Source organism: Poeciliopsis prolifica, unplaced genomic scaffold, assembly GCF_027474105.1.
Source record: "Poeciliopsis prolifica strain line A6 unplaced genomic scaffold, Auburn_PproV2 SCAFFOLD021, whole genome shotgun sequence".
Taxonomy (NCBI): domain Eukaryota; kingdom Metazoa; phylum Chordata; class Actinopteri; order Cyprinodontiformes; family Poeciliidae; genus Poeciliopsis; species Poeciliopsis prolifica.
This window is the reverse complement of record NW_026562396.1, coordinates 285,440-310,503: the sequence shown is the minus strand read 5'-3', so window position 1 is coordinate 310,503 and position 25,064 is coordinate 285,440. Positions and strand designations below refer to the sequence as shown.

At 38.0% G+C, this 25,064-nt stretch overlaps 3 protein-coding genes across 4 annotated transcripts in view; 2 read left to right on the top strand and 1 right to left on the bottom strand.

Annotated features, from left to right (window-relative positions):
• The first annotated feature begins 4,214 nt into the window (after positions 1-4,214).
• Positions 4,215-7,101, top strand: terb2 (telomere repeat binding bouquet formation protein 2). The gene is made up of 6 exons (XM_055045073.1): positions 4,215-4,478; positions 6,052-6,133; positions 6,223-6,362; positions 6,504-6,565; positions 6,648-6,712; positions 6,809-7,101. The coding sequence occupies exons 1-6, from the start codon at positions 4,415-4,417 to the stop codon at positions 7,062-7,064; spliced, it is 669 nt and encodes a 222-aa protein (XP_054901048.1). The 5' UTR covers positions 4,215-4,414; the 3' UTR covers positions 7,065-7,101.
• Positions 7,102-8,440: 1,339 nt separating this feature from the next.
• sord (sorbitol dehydrogenase) lies at positions 8,441-12,721 on the top strand. The gene is made up of 9 exons (XM_055044919.1): positions 8,441-8,600; positions 8,708-8,741; positions 9,122-9,286; positions 9,538-9,697; positions 9,823-9,941; positions 10,946-11,011; positions 11,102-11,280; positions 11,669-11,790; positions 11,923-12,721. Exons 1-9 carry the CDS (start codon positions 8,547-8,549, stop codon positions 12,086-12,088), a joined length of 1,065 nt encoding a protein of 354 aa, XP_054900894.1. The 5' UTR covers positions 8,441-8,546; the 3' UTR covers positions 12,089-12,721.
• A 1,105-nt stretch (positions 12,722-13,826) lies between these two features.
• Positions 13,827-25,064, bottom strand: part of apba2b (amyloid beta (A4) precursor protein-binding, family A, member 2b) — a 44,498-nt gene continuing 33,260 nt past the window's right edge. For both annotated transcript variants that reach the window (XM_055044917.1, XM_055044918.1), the window contains 7 exons: positions 23,064-23,150; positions 21,563-21,748; positions 19,587-19,766; positions 16,232-16,444; positions 16,029-16,148; positions 15,688-15,828; positions 13,827-15,172 (listed from right to left, as the gene is read on the bottom strand). In XM_055044917.1, the coding sequence (XP_054900892.1) occupies positions 15,101-15,172; positions 15,688-15,828; positions 16,029-16,148; positions 16,232-16,444; positions 19,587-19,766; positions 21,563-21,748; positions 23,064-23,150 (999 nt within the window). In that variant the 3' untranslated portion in view covers positions 13,827-15,100. The remainder of the gene's footprint in view (positions 15,173-15,687; positions 15,829-16,028; positions 16,149-16,231; positions 16,445-19,586; positions 19,767-21,562; positions 21,749-23,063; positions 23,151-25,064) is intronic.

Genomic DNA, 25,064 nt, shown 5'->3' with positions numbered 1-25,064 from the left:
AATGACCAATGATCATAGGGGGACTTTATGAATGTAAGGAGAAAGGAAACGTGATTTCAAATTGATTTTACCAATTACTTTTCTGAGTAATTGGTAATTGACTCTCCTTGTCAGTTTAAGTGCCATTAGATGATTTCTACAGCTGGTTGTACTAGATTTTATTTAGGAGTATCTAACTAAAATGGGCTCAGTACAAGGACGCTTTTCAGGTTTATTTGTAAGAGATGTTGAAAACATCATTTCATTTTCTTCAACCTTCACACTTATGTGTTACTTTTTGTTTATCTGTTGTATGAAATTCCAATAAATTACAGTGAAATGTGTGGTTTTATAAGATAACCAGATATGGAAAAACTTCAGTAGGTATGAATACTTTGGCATAAGTGTGAGCATGAACAAGAACTAAGGCCCCAGTTCCGACTTTGAGTTCGGAAATGCATCCTCAAACCTGGTACGCTGTGTTACGCATTAGCGATACAAGCGTGTCAAAGAGAGACTACATCAAAGATGAAGCTGAGAATAAAACCACATCCTGCGGTGGCCTTAATCCTTCAACACCTGCGATTTGAAGCACGCTCCTTTGATGTTGCTGGTTCAGCTGGAGAGAGAAAGAGACTTGATAGGCAGAGAGAGAAATGGGTCAATAATGGGCTCTCATTTAACACAGGGATGAACTCAAAGCAAGTCAAAAATCACAGACTGGTTCTGATAGGACATGAACCCTCCGCAGAGATGTGCATTCTGCAATATTTACTGCTCCACGTTGTTGATGGAGTAGCACCAAATGAGCATCAGGGGAGGTCTGGAGGAAGTAAGTGTGCACAATTTCAAAGCCAGAAGCATTTGCCTGAGAGCTCTGCTCATTTTTCCTGAACACATCGTTTACATGAGGCACAACTCTTTAGAGCAGATACTCCAGACAAACATCTCTGCTGTTCCTCATCTGGCAGAAAGGTCATTCAAAAATGTTACTTAGCTAATGTTATTTCTTTTTGGTGTGATGTACAGTACTGTGTATATGTAATATAATATGTATTTAGATTTTTTTCCCACTAAATTTTACAAGTAAGATTTGAACTGAAGCTACATAAAATTCTTAGGTTTCAATAAACTAAAACTTCTATGATTTCTTTCAAAATTTTACAGATTTCACAATTATTTAACACAAAAAATAACTAAAATAGGACCCAAAAATGAAAAACTATATAAAGTTTTCTAGCTGCACTAATAACTGGGCAGAAATGGCAGCGTTCTCAAGTAATCGAGAGCAACACACAATGAAACAATATCCCTGGAACAGAACTGAGATGCCTGAGCCAATGGCAGCCAGCTCTGTCACCGCGGGGCATTTCCTCTGTCCAGCAGGACCGAACTTGAAAGGACAAAATAAGCACAAGAGGCAACAAAGGAGAAAAAAGGGGACATGTCCTACAGTTGAGAACTCGTGAATAATTTCTGGGCAACAAAAGACACTGGAAACACTGGAAAAGCTAGAATGACAGAAAAAAAAAAAGCGAGAGATGCCCAGTGGCATCATAAATGTTTGATCGGGAGTGCAGCAAATTAATGAATCTTCTTCATGATGATTTTTAATAAGCCACACATCAAGGATCACAGCACAGGCGTTTAGTTTATTAGTTTATAGGTGTATAATAGAGGACAATCAAGATGAATATTAAAACAGATGGATGTTGTAGAATAATCAATAGAATTTTTTTTCTTCAAACTTATCTGAATACCTAAAATACATCAAATATCCACCATTTCACTGTTTGGAGAAATAAGAAATCTTTTTTTTTTTTTTTTACTCAGCAAAAGCCTTTTAAAAGACCAAAAACAGAAAAAAAGACATCATTACAAGTTACAAGTTAATAAAAATCCCTGATATGAAGTAAAATGCATCACAGGCCAATCTTACATCGATGCACTGATTAATTTATTGACCAGTTTCAAGAGCGTATGTACAACTTTAAAGGCTGCACAGGATTGTGTGTGTGTGTGTGTGTGTGTGTGTGTGTGTGTGTGTGTGTGTGTGTGTGTGTGTGTGTGTGTGTGTTTTAACAAATTGAATTACCTACACAGAAATATCCTCAGTATTTTGCCAAAACCCTGTGACAGGGAAGGCAGTCGCAATTGTCCTATTAGAGCAATAAATGCTTCATCCATTGATAGGAGCAACTGTGACCCAGATTAAACCTCTGTGCTGCACCACCAGCTCGTCCCTCTCCTCTTTGATCAGAAACCGCCCTGTTGGAGGGTGAGACATGAGAATCTGGGTGCGGCTTCACTGTTGTCATGGAAGCAGAGTTTTCGCCGAGTGTGGTGTTGAAAATCTCAGGCACTGATATTTTGCAGGCATCAAGCAAAAACACAGCAAAGAAGAACACAGTGATCTACAGATTTCGGCAGATTCTTTGTCTTTGTGCATTTATGTCATCTAGAATTACAGTGGATAAATTTGTGATATCCTCTCCATCCAGCCAAAGTTCAGACAAACAGCCTGCCAGCCTCTCACAGCCTAGTTATAAGGCAGTGGTGCCGATTAAATAGACAGGATTCTTGTGAAATGACATACTTGCACATTATTGTCAAAATCTTTTGTGGGTGCAGTTATTTTAATTCAGTCAACCCCTGACCTTAATTCAGTGTTGCTGATGATTACACACGTCTTTTTAATATGTGAAATAGGTTTACATAATCAAGTACAATACAAGTTAAGCAAACAAAAACAAAGAATTAACCTAAAACAATAATGGTAATGTTGATTAAAAGAGACCTTTGTTTGTCCTGACCCCACTGGTTGCATTTTTCTCATTAGTCTCTCTGCTGTACTTTTGTTTTATCATAATGTTTAGCCCATTTTATGGTGGTCTGTAGTTTTTCCTGGATTTTTCATTTTTTCTTTTATTTTACGTAAACAAAACTTTAGCTTAGTTTCCCATCTGTCTCTTATCAGCTCGCTTACCTGTGCTCAGCTCCTCGAGCTGCTACCCAATAACATTATACGTTCAGAAAATTATCTATTCTGTTGCTAGTGGACAGCAAACTAAAGGCTTCAGTGCGTTCAAAATGTTGTAGAAACAACATTATTCCTTGAAACCCTTACAGGATGGCACATCTCCTAAATAACATCTGTGTTTTTAAATGTTCAAGCCTTAATATAGTTAATGCAGCATTAGGGAGATTGCTGAATTAATCTTCTTTCCATCTTTAATAATTCATTGCCATTAATGTGAAAAAACACTCACAAAAGCCTTGTGCAAAGCTGGTTGGTGAACTAAGACGTGCATTGCGAACAGCGCCATCTCGCGACGAAAATCTGCTACTAACACAAAAGAAAAAAATAAATAAAAAAGAAACAAAAAACTCAATAAAAAGATGAGAACCATGCTGTGACCGTACCAAAAAGGCACTCTCAGCAGTTTCTAAAATCAAAACAATCAAATTAACCATTTGGTGCTTAACAGTGTTATTAAAGTAATAAAGAAACAAAGAGACCATTTGGAAAAACATAAAAGGTTTAAATCTTATTCAAGACATTTGTAAGTGACACATTTCCAGTTTTCAGAAAAATTGGTATGAGGTAGTATAATACTTCTTTAAAAAGCATTCAGATTTGTGCTGACGCATTTTTTTTTTTAATCTCACTATGCACATTCAAGAATAATGCTTGAGGAAATAATGAACCCTGGGATAATTATTCCATTATGGTGTTATGATTTTTATAGAAAATGCTATAGGGTTCTGGGAAATTTTTTTACAAAAGAACCCAACTAACCCACTTTCCTCTATCAACTAGGACAAAGACCTGGGTGTGCTTTGTTTTCTCTCTCCTTTAATTTTGTGACATATTTTCTCTTATTTGGTTGATTAAACTTTCTGTTCTATTTGTTTCATATTTATTCTGTTATTCTGGTTAGTTGTCTATAATGATTAATGTTTTGATATGTCTGTAAATATAAAACCATTCAACTCTATGCTCTTGATTCTCCTTCAAAGCGGCCTTTGAGTGGACCAAGTGGCTCAAATATTTGTACATTTGAGGCAAATTATAATGACGATTTTAAAAAATAAAATAACATGTTTGTCATTTTTGTCGATCAATCTTTTCACGTCATAACAGAAAACTCATATGCGCATCATATATTTTATAGCAAGCCGCCGTTGAAGGTCGTCTCACAAGGGACATTTCCGAGCTCTTCCCGAGGCACCTGAACGCAACACTGTTCAGCGCCGAACCGCGGTTAGCTTGATGCTAGCGCTCGGTTATCGTTGGATACTATATCTGAATCAAAACATTAAAGAATGAAGACAGGCGCTGCAAACTGACCACAGCTTCAACACTACACGAGAAACCCTCCACTTCCCCCTTTTTTTTCTTTTTTCAGGATTTATCTTTAGAGGAAGAGAAGCCATGTTTAGCTCTAAGACCGCCTGGTTTTCGAGCAGCGTGCCGCAAGATCGCCTCGACTTTTGGAGTAAGTTTAACGCTTTCCCGCCTCATCCGAGCCTCATATGTGAACGTCTTTAGCTTGGCGTTTATATTAACTGGGAAAATGGGGCATCTAAAAGTGGAATAGGGGTTATTTATTTCCGTTTCCAAATTATTTCTGAAACATTTTCTTTCTCATCATTTTAAAATCCAACATTAAAATTGACGTTTTTGTCCGATTGGAATGTGCGGTTGTCAATGGAGTTTGTTTACTTTTGAAATGATTGCATGACAACAACAGCGGTTATAACATCCATAATATACAATATTAAACAGGGGAAAAAGGAGCATTTCAACATTAATCTGAACACGAATAAAAAATATAAAAAATACCCTCTGAAATACAAGCTGTTAGCATGTTTTACACAAGTGTATTTTGAATAGTAATTGGGGAAAAAAAAAGATAATAGAAGAATTACAAATCAATGTCTTCCACTTCACTGTTCTGGTTTAATCCGGAAAGGCATCATGACAAAGGCTATAAGTCAAACTCCACTCTGTCCTGTCCTGTGAAGACATTGAGCTGCTCTGATGGCCTGGACAACTTCTTCACCTCCTTCAGGATTCACAGGCTGAAGTCAGGCTTCGCCCATCAACACCAGCTCAACACCAGCTCAACTGCTGGAAAGTGACACCGTTGCTTCAGTGACAAGAAGCAGCAGCAGCCCTGGACATGCAGGCAGGACAGGTGCTGAAGACATGAAGTCACCTGTTATCATTTTAAAGCTGAAAAATGATGAATGGAAGGTTTTGACTGTTTCCCATCGTACCTCTACATAGTGGACACTAAAACAGTCCTGCATACAGACTCGACACAGAGACATCTAACCAATCTGACTAACGCGACTTTTAAATAACACACACACACACAAAAAAAAAAAAAACTGACAATCACAGATCTCCCACCTTGAAGTCAGGAATTCTTTGTGTTTGTCCAGGTCTGCTTCATGCATTTCATCCATCAATATTGCTAACGCCATGATAAAGTTGTGGATGGAATTAACATTCAACAAGTGTTAGTCTTTAGTTGCATTAGCTGAATCCTAAGAGATAATTATGATGAAGAACAAATCTGTTGCCTTACTCTTTTCAAAGTGTAAAGAAAAATACAACAGGTTGAAGTCGTGTGATCGACCAGCTGATATGAACCTCAGACTCTTCAAATATAATTAAAATAGCTCAACTAAACTTCTATAAAGCTCAGAACGGTTAAAATCTTCTTTTTTTGGGGGGAAGAGTACAATTAAGAATATTATGTTGAAATGATATTGCAATTACATGACTGGTCGAAGGCTCCAAGGTTATTATCTCTGAATAATAAGCCTTCAGCATCATTTATCAAAATGGGAAAACCCTTCTGCACAATTTCCATCCAAGATGTGGCGTTCATCTCTATACGCATTCCTGTCCAAAACCTAGACTGACGAACTCTTAAGAAGGAATACATATAGTTGATGGAATATTTAGTCTGGTCAGGCTGCAACTTATTTTATGGCTGGATCTACAGTGTGTGGGTTAACGGTTGAAAATTATGGCTGACTCTTTAAATCTTCTTGCAGTGGCGGAAGGTGGGACCATCATAGATTGGGGGCAGGCAGACTACCTCTTCAGCGCAGATGCAGCATGTCCCGACACGCTGAGGTGAGTAAGAAGACAAATGCAAGCTATTGTCCTGGGCATCTATTTGTAAATTTCCACAGTTGTGTTAAAGCTGGAATTTGTTTTTTCAGGGTATTTGAGAGCAACGATTACATATCGAACAAGGTCACTGTTTTCCACAGCTTATTCCTGTCCACCTGTGAAAAGCGGCAAAGTGTGAAATCAGTGTGCATCGGCCATTATGTGCTGTCTCCAGCTTCTGTGCAGGATGGTGACACATTGTTTCTCTTCTGTTTTTTTAACATGGAAGAACCTAGTGTTTGCTGTAAAAGTCATAAGTAGCTAGTTTCAATCATATCCAAAGGGCTAAACATTTTATTTACAACTCATTGTGTTTCTTTTGTGATTCAAGAGGTGAGAGACGTGGTCGGTAGGTTGATTTGGGAACATGAGGACGAAGAAACCGTTGCACAGGTAACAAAACCGGCAAGCAGAATTAAAAAGGCGCAGATCATGTTGGAAGTAGGTCATCTGGGTTCTCCCCCTTGTTTCACAGGACGAGCAAAAGTCTTCGTGCCTACCAGACGCCCCTCACAGTGAGCAAAATGCAAGAGAAAGCATGTAAGTTTAACATTTTGATTTGAATGAAATTGTGATTTGACAATTTTTGACCTTTAACTGGCAAAATAAGTCGACTTCTCTCTGCTCTGTTGACAGATCTGAGGAATCAGACATAGACTCGTCAGAGAGTGAAGCTCACCTATGTGAACCTTTAAGAAGCCCAGCTAGTTTTGTGGCCCCGGGTAAACTGCTTAACTTGAGGAGAGACTACTCTGTCCTCACCGGTTACATCAGCATAGAGAACCTTCCGAGATATTCTGGTGATCTGCATGATGTGCATCCTGGGGTTTTCAGATGCTCGAAATGTAAAGCCTGCCTTTGTTTGGGGAAAAAGTATGCCAAGGCACACTAAGAAAGGGAGAGAAAAATAATAATAATTACAGAAACAATGACAGTCTCATTTTGTATTTCTGGTATACAATCGCATCAATTTATGTTGATTTCAGATTGTAACGTGAAGGCTGCCACATAATTTGTACCTCTGGTTTCTCAATGACAGAGTTGATGCAAATATATTTGTTTTTTCTGTATTTGGAATAAAATGTGGAACACTGTAGTGTTACTGCACACCAACGTATATCCTGCAAGTATTTGCTTAAAATCTGCTTATAGTTTATGTTTTTATGTTTCCTTCAAATGTTTAGCTGAAACCCTGAGATTTAATGTAAACTCTAACTTAATGGTGATACCAAATACTACATTGTCAAACATCGCATGACAACGTTTGCATTTGCACAAAGAGCAGAGGTGGGTGCTTTTCATTTCTACTTGAATACTATTATTTGTAAGTACTGCTACTCTTATTTGCTTAACATGTCTGGATCCTCTTCCCACGTTTAATAGCTTCACAAAATGAACAAACATAGTTTGACCAAAAAACACACCAGACACACCACTGTATGTGACAGCAGGGATAGTTGTTTGTGAACAAGCTTTATGCTCATTTTCTTATCTCCTGAGCCTGTTGTACCATTTGGAGGTAAAAGAAAGACACCGCAAAAAGTATGCAGTCACTAGAATCCTGTCCTAACAATACACACACTGTCTACTGTGAGAAGTCTAATTCTTTAGCCTCAATTTGTTATTTTGCGGTTATTATCTGTTTGATGACGTTTCCAAATTTGAATTCGGATGCTAAGAATAGTGTAGCCTTTTCTACAGAATACTCTCTTTTTAGTTTTGGTAATTTCTTGGAGTAGTGAGTCGTAATTAAGGAAAACGTTTCCTCACCTCGGACTAACAAACATTTGAACCATCTTAATTCAGCTCTGCTGGCACGCGCGAGCCCTATGGCTGCGTTCTGAGCAACGGGGTATTAATAAGGAACGGATATTGTAAACTTTTAAGGCGTTATAGTTATTGTAAAACGAATAAAGAAATGAGCCCATATTTTAATATCTAGACAGGGGGTAAAGGTGAGTATCAAAAACAAACAAAAATATCGTGTTAATTTATTTCCTGCTGATGGACTGGAGCTTCATGATTTGAGGTGAAGGGGTGCTGACGTAGATAGCTTGTGATATAACATCGCTTTCATGGCATTAATTTAGTTAACCACTAATGCTAATGTATTTATGCAAAATCTTTACACATGTTTTAACATGTGAAATATTTTAAGATATGTCTTGGTAGCGACTACCTCGTCCACCCCTCCCCCCTGTTCCCGTGCCAATGGTTCATTCCAAGGATTTTCGACCAATCCAGTGCTTTGTTATGGTTCCTGCCCGCTTCCAGTTGCCTGATCCGTTTGTACCGTGACTCTGGCGAGCAGAGCACAGGTCGCACGGTTTTTTGGACTCTGGGGTTCTTCTTTTTTCCGCCCTCCCCGTCTATCATGACTGAGGAAAATTTATCCGTGGTGTTGTATGCTAAGGGAGACCTCAGGATTGTAAGAAACCAAACACAAACTTTCATCCAAAAAACAAACAAACAAACAAAAACGTTGCAGTTACAAATTGTGCTAAAATAAATGACAGATTGTTGTGTCTTTAACAGGAAAACCGTCCGATTCCCGAGCCAGGACCTAAAGGTAAACAACAGCACATGCTCTGCACTTTTGCCATTATTACACGTATTTATGTGTGATAAGCAGTGAATTGATCCAATGCAATAGTCAAGATAATGTGGAATAATACAATCCCCGAATAGCTGGATTTACTATGGACATATTTTGAGCTGCTTAATCACAGATCTTTGAAATTGTGTCAAGGTTTGATGTAATAAATTCCTGCTTCATAAGTTGAAGCAGGAATTTTGAATTCCTGCTTCATAAGTTGAAGCAGGAATTCAAAAAAAACAATATCGATAAGTCAAAAATAGATTTAAAGCCACTAAGAGATCTGGTATCAAATTAGGCAGAAAGAAACAACGTGTATCCTCTTAGTCCTTTTTGTCTTGTTTGGTGTTTAGAGGTGTTGCTCCAGATGCACTCAGTGGGAATCTGTGGATCAGACGTGCACTACTGGCAGAATGGCCGAATTGGGGACTTTGTGCTGAAAAAGCCAATGGTGCTGGGCCACGAAGCTGCAGGGCGAGTGGTGAAGGTCGGATCAGCAGTCACACACCTTAAACCAGGTGAAACTGCATTAATGTCAATCAATGAGTCACATGATATAAAGGCACCGTTTGCTCTCCAAATTAAACCTATTCTACATTTCTATTTAACACTACATCTTAAATGTATGCTATTTAAAGACAGGTATTTATAATCCTTCTAACAGTTTGTACAATTTTTTTTTACTGCTCTCCAAACAGCATGTTTATCTTTTATTATACTCTTATCAATTCGCATATTGATAGCTGCATGACAAGTGAAATTGTGACAGGTGATAGGGTGGCCATTGAGCCTGGTGTGCCCCGCGACATGGATGAATTCTTCAAGAGAGGACAGTACAACTTGTCCCCCACCATCTTCTTCTGCGCCACGCCGCCTGACGATGGAAACCTGTGCAGATATTACACACACAGCGCCAACTTCTGCTACAAGTATGTGCTCTTTCGTTACAAAACCTCGCATCAAAGATTACCTCATAACTGATCGGTAGCTGACTCTGTTGCATAATCTCTGCATATGCTTGCAGTCTTATCTGTTTCTCTGTGTGTCTGCACAGGTTGCCTGATAATGTCACTTTTGAGGAGGGGGCGCTCATCGAACCTCTCTCTGTGGGGATTCATGCCTGTCGCCGGGCCGGCGTCACCCTCGGCAGCACCGTGCTCATCTGTGGTGCAGGTGAAATTTAGAATCAGCCATTATTATTGCAAACTTTTGTAGTAAAATTCCACCGACGAGAAACCGCCGTGGAATGATGCAAACGGACCATCCCAACATGCCTGTTCAGGTTAGGAGTTTTATTAGCACATCCAGATGACACAACAAAAGTTAGGAGAAGTAGAAAACGTTGAACCTTAAAATACTGCAAGGGGATTTTTCTTCAGTATTAAAGAAACTAGATAATGACATACACTACATTAAAAAATATATACCGGTGACTCTTTTCCCTTATTGTCTGGCATTAAATCAGACTAATCCTTTCCTATATGATAAATGCCAAAATAATGAATGACATATTATTTTGAACGTTTTTTTGTTTTAACTTCTTCAGATTCAGACATTTACATACATCTTCTTAGAATATGACAAAATGTGGTCTTTCATTTTGGGTATTCTTTTATCAGCGCTTTTTAATAGCTACAGTATGTGGAGATTTGGCAGAACCAGTCTCCTTCGTTGTCTGGACATCCCAGTAATTTTATACTATATCATTTTTTGAAGAGATGAATGTAGTACTATTAGGCATCTGGATATTGTACCAAAGGAGGAACCAGGCTTTTGCAGGTTACAAGTGTTCAGTAAAGAATTTTTTAAAATTTACAATCTGGAAAGCCCCAACAAAATGACGTCATCATTTTTGATTTTCACAATTTTTGAAAAATACAGAAATCTTTGTTTATTTGAACTCCTGATTTTGAGGAAAGTGTCAGAATATTGAAATATTCCTCTTATTAGTGTGGCATTTAGCAACAGAAATAATTTTAGCAATCCTAGCTAACCTAAGAAGGAAAGGTTTAGTCTGATTTATTTTGTAAGTGGAACAAGAAAAGGTCATACACCTTTTATATGCTGCATGTAAAATCTGGTTTGTAACTGTACTTGATGCTATCTTACAAAATAAAGCTCATAAACATTTAGACATGTTTTAACTTGGCAGAGTCATTATGTCTCCTTTCCTATAGGACCCATTGGATTGGTCAGCTTGATTGTAGCCAAGGCAATGGGGGCCTCAAAAGTCATCATCACTGGTAACAACAACCCAAACGGATTCAGTAAATTTCTGAAAAAAATGGTAAAATTCCTCAGAACTGCTTTTGAACAGCCACGGCTGTGTTTAGATCTGTTTGCAGAGCGCCTGGCCATGGCCAAGGAGCTAGGTGCAGACTTCCAGCTGACTGTGAAGAAGGACGACGGAGCGCAGCAGTTGGCAAAGAAAGTCGAGGAAATCCTGGGAGCCCAGCCTCAAATCACCATTGAATGCACCGGAGCGGAGAGCTGCATCCAAACCGCCATTTATGTAAATAACCCTGCGGAATCATAAGTTATAACAACACAATCAAATCTGAAGGGAGAACAAAAATAGTGCAAACTTTCTTATCACTATCTGACATGGACCAACAGATAAGATTTCATTTGACCTACTTGTGTTGTGGAGACCTTATTCTAGTTTAATTTCAGATCAGAACTAAAACATTTAACTTAAGATTGAAATTGACCCGGAAACTCGGCATTTCACCCCATGTCACTCTTTGAAAGTTAAAATGTTAAATATCAGCCAACCATGATATGAAATGTCCTCCTCACTGTCTATTGTCTGCTTTTATCTGCTCAGCTTTGAGATACAAATACCACATGACTTTGATGTCATTTGGTCCATAAAATAATTCAATGAAATTTCCTGTTAGGCCACATGTTCAGGCGGTGTGGTGATGCTGGTGGGCCTTGGTGCTGCGATGACGACCGTTCCCCTGGTCAATGCTGCTGTGAGAGAAGTGGACATCAGAGGAGTCTTCCGCTACTGCAACACGTGAGAAAATATTTACTGCTTCTCTTCTCCTGTAAATAATAATGTATAGTGCAGGAAGAATTGGCCCACCTTTGGTCCAAGATTACTAGCTGGAGTCAGAGAGAAACGAACATTCATGTGGTTTTGTTGCAGCTGGCCGATGGCAATCGCCATGTTGTCATCTGGTAAAGTGAATGTGAAGCCCCTTGTGACCCACCGCTTTCCACTGGAGCAGGCAGCGCAGGCCTTCGAGACCACGCATCAGGGTCGTGGGATAAAGGTCATGTTAAAGTGCGACAAAAACGACCAGAACCCTTGAACCGGCCCCCCTTCGGCGAAGCATTCTGCTGAGATCGACTGAGCATGACAGGCACAAAGAGGACTCTGGCCTCAGAAAGATAACAAAACAACTTCAAAGAAAGAAGCGTTAAACGCAGCACTGTGAACGACAGCTGGAAACTGTTTATCAGATGTTTATCTTTACATGGTACTGGTTAATTATAGGTGCTCAGGCCTCTGACAGCTGCATCTATGTATGAATAATTTACAAAATGTAATATGCTATTGTAGAATAATAACCTTTTAAAAAATAAATGCAAGTTTCTGTGTAACATGTACTACTAGTATTTCGGCAATAGAGGGCACCATAGGCTTAGAAAATAATGATTAGACAACAATAGTACCAGGAAGTCGTTACTAATTGTAATAAATCTGTGAATTTAGAGCAGCAGGATCGTGTTAATGATGCAAGAATATCTGTTTTTTTTAAGTAGTCAAGGCAAAAAGTTTGAACATAAACAGCATTTGTGATGCTCTTTTACAGTGCCTGAGCTTTTTTATATCTACAAGAAAAAAGTAAAAAGTTTATCATTTGAAGATGCTTTAGAAAGAAAATGCAAGCATTTTAGGACTGAAAAATTATGAAAATAAAAAAAAACCAACAAGTAACTTTTATGGAGGGACTATCTCATTTCATTGATCCTATACATTTTAAAAAATTGGTCAAATATTTTTATTTTCCCCTATTTTTACGACCTTCTTTTGTTTGAAGCTCCAAGGCTGAATAAACAAACTCACCGTAGAAATGATTACTTTGCAGTGTTTAGGGAACTAGTTGGCAAACGGTAAATAAAAGCTTGCACTCATGGACAGTTTAACATACACTCAGATTCAATATAGACTCCTCTTATTTACTTGAGCACATGTAATTCGCCTAAGTCAACATTTGAAGGTGGGTGGGAATCAAGAAGCAAAACAGAATGTAATGTGTAAATTATCCATCCACAATTCTGAGACTACATGTATTAATATACATAGCTTTTATTCTCACTTTGCACTAAGTGTATTGCTAATAGTTTTCACATCTCGTTTTTCCAGCTATACATTGTGTATACAGTGAAGAACAAAATTTAGATGTAAAAATATTTAAAATGTTTGGAGTCTTTGATATTACTTTCAGTCAAAAGAAACATTCTTGGTAAAATTAAAAGACATCTTAACTATAGGTACTAAGTAGAAGGTTAAAGCCCAGAATTATGTCTTTCTATTGTTTCTCTTCACCTTAATATCTTTGCATTTTAAAGATTCATTGTCTATTAAGTTATCACTATCATTATTATTTCACATGGTCTACTTTATGATTTTCTAAGCTTTGCTTTTTTGTTGTCCATGAGTTCTTCTGACATTTTTCTGCTTTGTAAAATACTCTGATGGAAGTCAGTTTAATAATAAATTAGATGCATGTCCTACCCAGTCAATTTAACAAAAATATATTAACACAAATGCAAGCCAATATGTTTGGAATCAATTTTTCCCCCCCTCTTCTAACATAGGATTATTTTGATTTAATTTTAGAAGGTTTTGGTTATGACTTTCCCCAAGGTCTTGACTAAGTGGCACATTCTATTAATGCTATTAAAAGTTGTTGGAATCTATACATATATTGTTTATTGGCAGCATCAATTGTTGTCATCATTTAATTATTATCATGACAACAATTAAAAACAATAATGAAATCTTTAGTGCGTTTCATTCAATAAAATAAATAAATGAATAAATCTAGGTTTAGCTCAGTATTTTATTGTTTTGCCACAATGACATGAGAAACTACTTTTACGAGGCATGCACACAGATAATGTCATACGGATAAAATTTACTACAACGCGTTGATAAACCGTTACTCCATGGCAAGAGCTTTTTTTTTCCTGTCGGCATGTGATTCATGTCTCTCCGTTTCGCTTGGTTTCCCCTGAAGCCTGGAGTCCAACGTAAAGTCTGGTGGATGTTTGCAGAGGCTTTGTGTGTTTTGTTCCTTAACGTGAGCACAACACTAGACAATTTTTTTTATTTTTTATGTACAGACATTCTAATACTGCGGATGGCAATGAGACAGCTCACACAACATTTACATTCACGGTCCACTCATTAGTAAGCATGAGCTTCAGTCAGAACTGATGAGCATACAGGAGGTGAGCGCACCAACAAAACAACGTCATTCGTACATGTGACCTCATATCAAAAGCAAAATGAACGCGGTTTCAAACATTTTTGTTGGTGAAATGTACATGTAGTTTAAAAAAAGACTTTTTTTTTTTTTTTTTTTTTCCTCGAGTGTAATTTTGTGTATTGCCTTGAAATTAAACAGGATATGGCGTTTCTCCCGTAAACCTCTGCTGGGAGCATCGGTTTGATTCACATGTACAGTACATTAGCTTGGCATATTCAAACACATAAATCCTCAGCCTTTTCGCTGGAAACTAAACATGATATCTCAGATGTATTTGTGCCTTTGCCACCATTGTGGTCTGACTCCATCTCCGGAAATATTTACAGTGCAGATGCTGGCTCTGCTGTCGCCACGGCAGCCGCCTTCCCTCGCAAAATTTGCAAGTTGTGTATTTACATGGGAAACAAATTATCAGCGGAACCATACAAAAAATGTTTAGGATGACTATATTGCATTATATGGATAAAAAATTATAATATATTGTGGCACATTCAAGCAGTAACTTTGCCTGCACTGTTTCACTGGAGGGACAAAAAAGAATCACAAACAGGACAAATAAATAAATAAATAAACACGCACACATGCTTCCTCTTCAGCTGATCAGAAGGATGAGAAAATCTGTAGTTAAATAGCAGTTGCATGTTAATCACAGACAAGTGAGAGATGACAAAGAATTGAAGTCTTCAGCCCAAACAGTTCAAAATTTGGGAAAAAAGGAATCAGTGGGGAGGCGCGATCGTCCTCATGGTGGCTAATCTGCTAGTAGTTTTCGCTGCAAGATAAATCAACGACTTCCTGTCCTTGGTGGACATGAATCTCAGCTGCTCATATGTACATGGGCGTCTCTTGTCCTGTGAGAAGCCTGAACATGGCCGCCGGCATCGTCTTCATGTGGATCTAGAGGGATAAGGCACACAGCGATGAGTTTGGACCAACAGCAACATGTTTTAGCTACATGCTAATCACTTCTTCCCTCCATTTTGTACATTTGGAGTTTTGATACAAAGTGGAGCCATTTACCACAACACGTTTTGTACCAACTGTTTGTCCATTCAGGCACTGTAGTTTTGTGTCTCCACTGACAATCAGTGATTTAAAGTAATCTTCTGTAATGTACATTCATATACTATAATAAAGACATGATGAAAATAAAAACTGAAGTGCAAACATGTATGAACACTCTCCTTTTGTGGAAGAATAAGTATGCATTTATATGCATTTAGCAAATTGTTTATTTAGAAACTGTGGCCCTTTTTGGCCCTCTATATTAAATAAGAGCATATCTTGTATACTCTTCCTTACTACAGGATATTCTCCTGAAAATGATCTTCCAAATATACCGCAGCAGCTGAGCTAAAACTGCATGTGGAAGTTATAATCCTTTTCTGCATGTGTTTGTGTATCAGTTTAACCTCGCCAACTGAGTTGGAGAGCGCCTGAACAATCTTCTCGTGCGCCGTGGCCACCACACTCTGGCCGTTGATCTCTATGATCCTGTGACCCACACGGACCCCGCCTCGCTCAGCGATGCCTCCCCGCATCAGGCTGCATATCTTCAGGACAGAGCACATGCAAGAAAATTCGTCGTAAGTAAAATGCAGAAGGCAGAAACAGAGCAATTGCAAAACCGGGTGTGCTTCTACAATGTATCAGATACAAAAAGTGAGATAATAGCAGGTACCTCTGCTTACAGTGTAAGCATTTTACATGCAGGGATATAATATGAAAATGTGTAAACATTGTGAGAACTCACTATGCCATTCTGGACGCTGAAACCCAGCTGATACTTCAAGTCTGGTCTCTTGATGAGCACCATGGTAACCGGAGGACAGCTGACAATGTTCATTTTCACCTGGACCTGATTCTTTAAGCCCTTTATCCAAGAAACACGCAAACATGAATGCTTATTTGTCTTATTGAAAGTCTATTTTAGACAACGTAAGAAGTGCCTTGCACCTTAATGATTCCCTGACAGGTGGCGAGTGGCAGCCCCACGAGGCTGGTGTTGTTGATGGACATGATCTGGTCTCCGATGCTGAGCTTGCCGGAGCGAGCTGCTGGACCGCCGTTCATCATGTTGGCCAGGATAACAGTTGGCAGAATGGACCCCCAGCCGGACTCCACGATCACCACACCCAAGATCTCCCCTTTACTCTTCTCCAACACCAGCTGTGGAAAGGCGACGCTTTGGTAAATTTCCTGGCTTCACTGGGAGCACAAACGTATCTCTGCCAATTAAAACTAGATCACAGAAGCTCACAGAGAGTTGAGCAACTTTTGTTAGATTGTATATCTGATCACAGACTCATTAAAAGTAAGCTAATTGCCTGCTGGGTTTTTTTTCCTCATCATCAGAAATTTGCAGGAGTTATCACAGCTTCAGGTCTTTTACCAACAATTCATGTAAAAATGTGAGAAGAACTCATTAATGTGCACGGCAACAGACAACTGATATTTCCAAGCTCACTTTCAGGAATTAGAGCTGGGAGTTTTGGTAAAACAACAAAGCTCCGAGCTGAAATGATAAAACAGCGATTTAGCAATACCCTTTATTCTGCAGAGGATTAATATCTCTGGTTACATAAGACTGTTGCTGGTGAGGTTCCAAATCAGTGCCCTGCACATTGGATTTATAAAAATGTTGCATTACTGCAGCGATGTACCTCAATCTCCTCAACTTGTTGGATTAGTTTGAATTGTGCTGGAAGCTGCTGTCTGGGAGGATTTATTTAGAAATGGATTCTCTCTTCTGACCCTTGAGCCAAAACACCAACATATAAATGCAAATAGGCATTTTGAAGTTTACTGCACATGAAAATATAAGTAGAAAAAGATTTATAACTTTGTCCGGTTTCATGTTTAGATTGATTTAGCATGTTTACACTTCTCCCCAGTGCAGAGCCAAGGCCCCCTTTACAATTAATACGATTTTGAATATATCTATATTATAAGTTTAATATTAGCAGATACATATATTCTGAGAGTTTTAGGTTTTAACGAGTTAAATGACATGGTGTTGCCATTATCTTAAAACCATTGAAGTAATTTCATCCTACTCCCATGCAACCAAAACAAACTATCAGGAGATTTATTAAACCTCATTGAATCTTGAAGATAATTACATAGAGTTTTAGTTATTTAGTATTTTTATTAAAGTACATAATGTATTTCTAGGGTACTTGATATATAACATGATGAAAATTAATTTACTGTGCAGCTTATTGTTCAGCCTTTGAAAGAGGATAACTGTTTGTTTGTGGTAAAATGTAGGAACATAATTGTGAATGCTTCGATGTTGTAGCATTTGAATACACAAATCTTAACACCGCATAGCATTACTGATAAGTGAGGTGAACAAGATGGATTATTTCATAACAGTGGCACATAGCTGTTGGGATTTATCAGGTAGTAAATATGTAATGGATTTTAACAAAATTGACAGGCAGAAAACTGTTTGGATAAATTAACTGGATCAGAGCATCACCAAAACTGCAGCTTTTGTGGTGTGTTCATGGTCTACAGTGACCAAAAAAAACAGTAGTGAACGTGAGACGTGGTCACGGCTAACCCTCTGTCATATGCATCCTGGGTCTGTAGTTGAGCCACGGCTAAACCTTGAAGTGGCAGTATCAGAGTAAAAACTGTCATTTTACACCACAGTCACTATTTTAATATCATGTTTTTTAATTTTCTGAAATTTGTCCATATTTTCTTTCAGCTTCAATCATATCTGTTCTGGCTGGTCTTATTTTCTTATTCTGCTGCCATTTATTCACCCTGACCCTCTACGACATAGGTGTCAAACTCTGGCCCGCGGGCCAAATTTGGCCCGCAGTGTAATTATATTTGGCCCGCGAGGCAATTTCAAATTAATATTAGACATTTACGTCAGAAAGGAGGCATTAAATGTTTATTTAAATTTTATTTAATATATTTAATATTTTATTGCATATATTAAATATTTTTATTTAATATAATATGTTTTATTATTATTAGCAACTCAATTTTGCACACCTGCACTTTTAAGTTAGATAAGCTTTGCTTGTTCAATATTTATTGTTATATCAGAACTTGTTTGGGTCCATATTAAAAGATTCATTTGTTCAACCTTGGCCCGCGACTTTGTTCAATTTAAAGTTTTGGCCCACTGTGTATTTGAGTTTGACACCCCTGCTCTACGATGTATTTAGCTGCTGGTTATAAGCCAGTCAGAACCTCTGCTCTGTGTTCCTGACCTTAGATTATTATTTATTGTTTCATTTTGGAAGCATTGTCATCCTTCACAAATCACTTCCAAGAGTGTGTAATATGTGAAGCTCCTTGCAAATTAAATTCCCTCATGTTCAAAGGAATTTGTTTTACAGAAAACTACTTGCAAAATAAAACATATTCCCTGGCAACTCAGAGTGAGATAGCAGCTTTTTAATATTTACTTGGAAACTATCCTGTTACATTTTCTTGTTTAGTCTTAATATGTTTTAATATATCTGTTAACATGGTTATTATTTATAAGCTAATCATCTCTGTCAATATTTTACTGCATTTAAAGTTTGACTTATTTTTTATAATCTCATTCAGCTTTTTAGCTTTTCTTGTTACTCTTGTTTCTAAAAAAAAGATATTAAAACCAACTAATCAAAACAATTTCAATGTTGAGGTTCTTGTAGAAGCCTTGTACAGATGTTTGTTTACATCAAGCGGCTATAAACAAGTATTATGAAGAAAATACAGATACGATTAAATAAAATTATGCTTTTTGTATTTTTTAAATTTGTTAAACATGTCATGTCCACCTATCTTTCCTTTGTTCTGCTCTCTCTGCTATTTCCTGTTCAGTGTTTTGACTGTCAGAAACTACCAGCATAAACATGAAGCTCGAAGACAATAAATTATTCTTGGCATATTTAGGAAAGCTACAAAGCTATACATCTTCAAGATATCCCAGTTTCCCCATCATTGCAAATTACCCATTTACTTCGAATATAGCATGTGTGCCAATGCAGCCTTCAGGGGAAAATTTCCATGGCTTCTAAATCTCCTTCAGCCTCCAGGAGACAGAGGAGGAAATGCTTCAGCAGAAAGAGCCGCCATGCTCCAAGTGGATTTTTACTGAAACATCTGGCTCTTTATCTGTCAAATTAGTTAACAGCTTCAACAGTGCTGTGTTCCTCCAATGGCCATGCAGCACGGGGTGGGATTCGTGCTGCACTTTGTAAAAATCTCAAGGCATTTCTCTATTGTTTCTGTTTCCTGCACTGACACAGATAAAAACACCTGCAGAGACAAATGGACGTTTTTCACTCCGACCGACCTCCTTGCAGTTTTCAGAGTTGGAGAAGTGAATGAGGTCATCATTGTACATTTCCTGTGTGTTGATGATGTCACTGTACTCCTTCTGACTCAGGTCCTCTGGGTTGATGCCGTTGGCTCTCAAAAACTCCTGGTAGGCCACACTGAACGCCTGACCAATAGACTGAGCAATGAGCTGAGCCTGGTGACACACAGCCAAAACAAAATCATTATTTAAAACACTGGCTGTTTTTTGTTCTTTCTTATTTTCACACTGCACATAAAAAATAGCTCGTCAGCAAGCCGAAAAGCATCCAGTGACAATACTGGCCTTTGGGTGTGCCAAGAATATGTTTGCAAGTAAAATGAATTGATTTTTACTGTCCAAACCTATTTGTTCTCATAGAGTTGTGACATTTACTCATAAAAGCTCCTTACTTAGAAGGAGACTCAGTTAAGGAAAACCCGCTGAGGAAAATTGAATGCAATTAAAGTTGATCTTCTTTAAAATGATCAAATTATTTACAAGAACATCCCATCAAACGTTAGTCAAACGAGACAGGCACAGCACACAAAGTCAGTCACTTCATCTTCATGTTTCACCTTGAATTCAACACACATTGCAAGGATTAAATCCAAACCTTGTTTTTCCTTTGTTCTCTTTGTTTAAAAAAGCAAATTCTTGAATCAAGCATTCCTTATTTTTATCACAAAATATGTTATGAATTCATCAGTATCATAGTAGTATTTGTCAAATTTGTTTATATGAACAAAGCCTGCCTCATCAGTGAGTCCTTTCACGCACACATTCACACACTCATAATGGCAAGTTACTGGTTTAGCCACAGCTGTTTGTCAGTCTGACAGAACCGAGGCTGCCATGTTGCACAGCTGACCAACACCAGTAGGACAGTTGGGTGAAGTGTCTTGCTGAAAGACACAACAGGGGCGGGCAAAGCGGGAATCAAACCAACAACTCACCAATTGCAGGGAGAACTCCTACCGCTGACATGGAGCCACTCACTGGCTTCCTGTTCAAGTTTCTGACTGATTTTAAATGTGTTTTTATTATTGACATCTAAACAGCTGTGTGTACGCAGGCTAGATGTTACATGCTCTTTTGTACATGCAATCTTTATAAATTATTGAGTGCAATTATATATTTTACACACACTTTCTACCTCTTTATATATAAAACATTTACTTTTGGAGGTAATCTAAAACTTAAAAATTGTTGGACAGGAGAATCAAAGAGCTGAGTGGGATATTTGATTCGCTAAACTGGCTAACACATGAACTATTTTTTTAAGTGTGCAAGAAAACAGCACAGGGCCTCCTTTAGGTTTGCAGATAGAAACCAAATGGAGATTTTGTGAGGCACCACGCCGCTTCAGTGAATTAATTTCACCCAAGAAAACAAGATAAAAAGTCTCAAACAGGAAATGGTGCCTGCAGCCAGTGAAGACCCAACAGCAGAAACAGTTTCTAAACTGATGGATGAGTGGCTGAATACTTCCATTAAAACTCTGGCAGCAAAATTAGATGAAGAGGGGACAGATTGGAGTCCAGCCTTTATACCACTTGGCAGTGAAAACTGAGCTGCTGGCTCCTCGGTGCAACATTGTTCCCGTTGCCAAGTCTTCCTGAAACTGCTTCAACGAGGCAGGCAGCAGCTCCGTGGAGTGAAAATAAATAAATTAAAAGGAATCAAAAGTGCCCGGCGAGTTCCGATTAATGCAAATCAGTGGGTTCCTCTGATCAGTTATTGTGGGGTGCACAGAGATGGTTTTGAACTGCTGACAGTGAAATGTGATGGCGTTTGCTGTATTCAGGCTAAAGAGGCCAAATCATGTCTTGAAGCAAAACCCAGGCAAAATCCATTTGAATATGATGTAAGTGGCATCCTGGAGTAAAAGAAACATAACACTTAAAGGAACTGCCTGGGAAAGACAAACGTTTCCCCAAATCTGGACGGATTTTTGTTTTTAAGTCACTTACATCCTCGGATTCAAAGACATGACATATCATCTTGTACTGCTTCTTTGCCTCAGGCGCTCCAGGTGTCGTCTCGATACAGTCCTGGGAGGCTGTTCGAGGCATTCGCCGCCTTGCCATCAGCACCACGATGTTCCCAATGTCAGCAATGTAGGAGATGGTGCGCAGTGCGTTGTCCATCATTGTTTCCTGTGGGCACAGGAACCCAAACATCACAAATCAGACTCGATTTGCAAACTTTGCCCTGAATATTAAAGTAACAGACAGCTAAAACTGAATCCATCTTGGTGGCAAATAAATGCATAATGCTTGGAACAATGCCTTGTGTTGTTCCTAGTTGAAAATGCATTTGTAATTCATTTGTGTAATGCATGTAAGCACTGATAGGGCATCATATGCCCTATGATTATTATTATTATTACTACATTAGATGATTATTATTACATTATATTAATAGTTTTCCTTGAAGCTGCATCATTCATGAAAAAAATAAGTGATTATAGGATTCAAATATGTCTTCTTTTCATTCTCATAAAGCTGTATAAACAGATTACAACTCAATTACAATCTGCTCTAAATTAGATTATCTGCAGATCTGGTTCAGCTTGTATTACATCCACAAAACCAAACAAAAAACTTAGGCCTATTCTAATAGTGTAATGATATTTGTTTACTCAGCCTAATAATAGCCTTGTGTGGTAAAGTAGATTGCACGAGGCATTAAATTTCAATGTAATAATGATTTGGAGAAGAAGCAGACTTCAAATAATGTATGTTTATTCTGAGGAGGTTTTAATTGTTCATGTTTTATAATAACATGCTGAAGTTCTTTGCAGTTTACTTCATTTCATTAACTCTGTGACAGTTTTATTATATGAATCTAATGGATACTGTTTTTCCAGCCCACTTTTGGACTTGTTCTAATAATGAACCCAAATCAGGAGCCACCCATGCAGGGTACATAAAGCTTGCAACTGCAGAACATAAGTACATTTTTGGACTGAATTGATTCCGCAGAAGTGCCAGAACCAGAGGCAAACAGATAGGAAAGGGAGGAAGACAGAAACCGCATTGCAGCACGTTATTTTCTATGTTTTTGTTTTTTACTAGGAGCCTGCCCACACTTAAAATCTGACAGCCAAACCAAGGACTAGGCTGAAGCACCGCAAATGAATCATTTGCTGTTTCCATATAATTCTAAAAAATAAAGTGTCTTACGTGAGTGGAAAAATATTTTTAGGAACAACTGAGATAAGGAGTATGGAGAACAGAGGTAACTTTTACTTTTCCACGCACTGATTTATTTGAATATCACAAAAAAGGCACGCTTGACAGATGTTTGGACACAATTTCAAAAGGGAAATCTCAATGTGACGTCTTGAGATTAAACAAATGAAAGCTGTGGTTTCATAAGATGCAGCTGGCAGCAGTGGCTAAGCTCCAACTGTTTCAACTTCTGTACATCCCAGCATCTCCGCCTTCAAAAAAAAAAAAAAGTACTTACTTGTGTGTCTGCATTGAGCACTTTGATTCTCTGGGTAGAGATAAACAGATCAACCTCAGTCAGGGTCTGAGCATCTCCATCAGCGTTCTAGAGGAACATAGAAAAATGAGTTGTGATTTGAAATGTTTCAGATGTTTGTGGACACCCCTGTTTGTGTCTGCATGCATGTTCGGTGCCGATTCCAGTTGGAGAGCTGCTTGTCAGATGGACAGGTTTATGAGTGTAAAGGTGATGTGCAAGTGACGATAAAGAGGGAAGTGTTTTGGCAGTGATGTCCACTCAGATCATCTGTCCTGGCACCAGCGTGGCGAACTGGAGCGGAAACCAGAAACAGCTTAACACTAAGCCCTCACCAGCTGGCTGTTACACCAGTGAGAGCAGAACAAGCCGGCGTACATTTCCCTTTAATCACTGTGAGCTGCAGACTAATAAAATTATATTTGCTCTGGTTTGATTCCTACTGTACTTTGCATTTTAAATCAGCCAAGATTGATAAAGAGATAAAGCAAATGTCAGGAATGTTTAGGCATCCGTGTTAAAAATGGTAAGTTGTTTGTTTGAGGCAGCGGCCTCTCAATACCACTTTACTTCTTTTTATCCTCTCTAAGCAAAGAAAAGTGGACACAAACTAGGACAGATTAGAAAAAGTTACAAACAGGTGTTGGGAAATCATCTTTTAAATGTAACCTCATTCTTTACGCTGCTTTTATTTTAGAAAAAGTGGGTTGTGCTTGCACATAGAGAGCTTGCAAATCTGAATAAGAGTATAGCAACAACTCGGATCTTATTTTATCTTAATTGCATTATTAGGACTGTTTCGTATTTTCAGGGGGTTATTATTATTATAAAAGTATAATTCAGTTTTCTCATAGTAGTGGGTTGTTTAACAAAAGATTTTTAAAGGTGTTTCTACTCAGCTTTCCATAACATTTTCACTGAACACATGTGGACATTTACAGATCAGGATTAAAAATGTGAGGCAGCAACTTCTGTTCAAGTTGATGAATCCTACATTTATTCTGTAGGAATAATCATGTAGGCAATCACAATTTGCCAAAATCAAATATATTTTCCCCAGCAAAACAAAAGACTTATTTACTTAACCTCGGTTTACCACGCTTGGTTTATTTCACTTTGTTTTATGAATTGTCTTACATAATGTTTTACCCGTACATATAGTTTACTAAAATATTAGATGTTCTTAGATATTACTAGATTTGCCATAATAACATTTCAAACCAAAGAGAGCTTTTTTATTGTTTTTATTTATTTAAGTGAACTGTCCTTCTAATTTCCTTTTGTTATGTCTTTATTAACTTTAAACATATGTTAATTAATGTTTAGTATTTTTATGCATGTTTTGATAACATTGTTGCCTTGCAGACTTGGTACATTACCAAGGATGTGTAATCCCAGGCCCAGGGCTCAGCTGCTTCACATAAACATCTGACTTGTCAACATTTTTTAAAAAGTTCATGTTGAAGCTGAGGGGATGTGTACCGAGTACCATACATTGTTTTTTCAGCTGAAGCTTGATGCACTGTGGAAAGACAGATCGTGGACTAAAAAAAGGTAAAAATGAACTTTTGGACAAGGTGTGTATCAACCCTGCTTGTAACTTGTGCTGCAGCCAGAGTTTCAGAAAATATTACACTAAAGAGACGAACCAAGTCAATCCCAGCAAATTTCCAAAGCAACATCACAAAGCCCGTTTGGTTTCTGAAGATCCTCTTAAATAAATACACTATGCAGTAGGACGAAAATATAGACTTGTGTTCTAGTTCTTACACTATGAAATCCCACATCACTGCATGCAGGTCTTCATAATATTGAAATTAAGACCTGTGATCCTTTTAATACATTTTTGATTAAAAAAATATTTAGGAGAAAAGGCTTCAAAGTTTTTAAAAAGGTGGTTTGGCCAGAAGGCAAAACCACCTTTACACTCGGCAGAATGCGCAAATGAATGAATGAAAGAACATGAAAATTGTTGAGCTATGT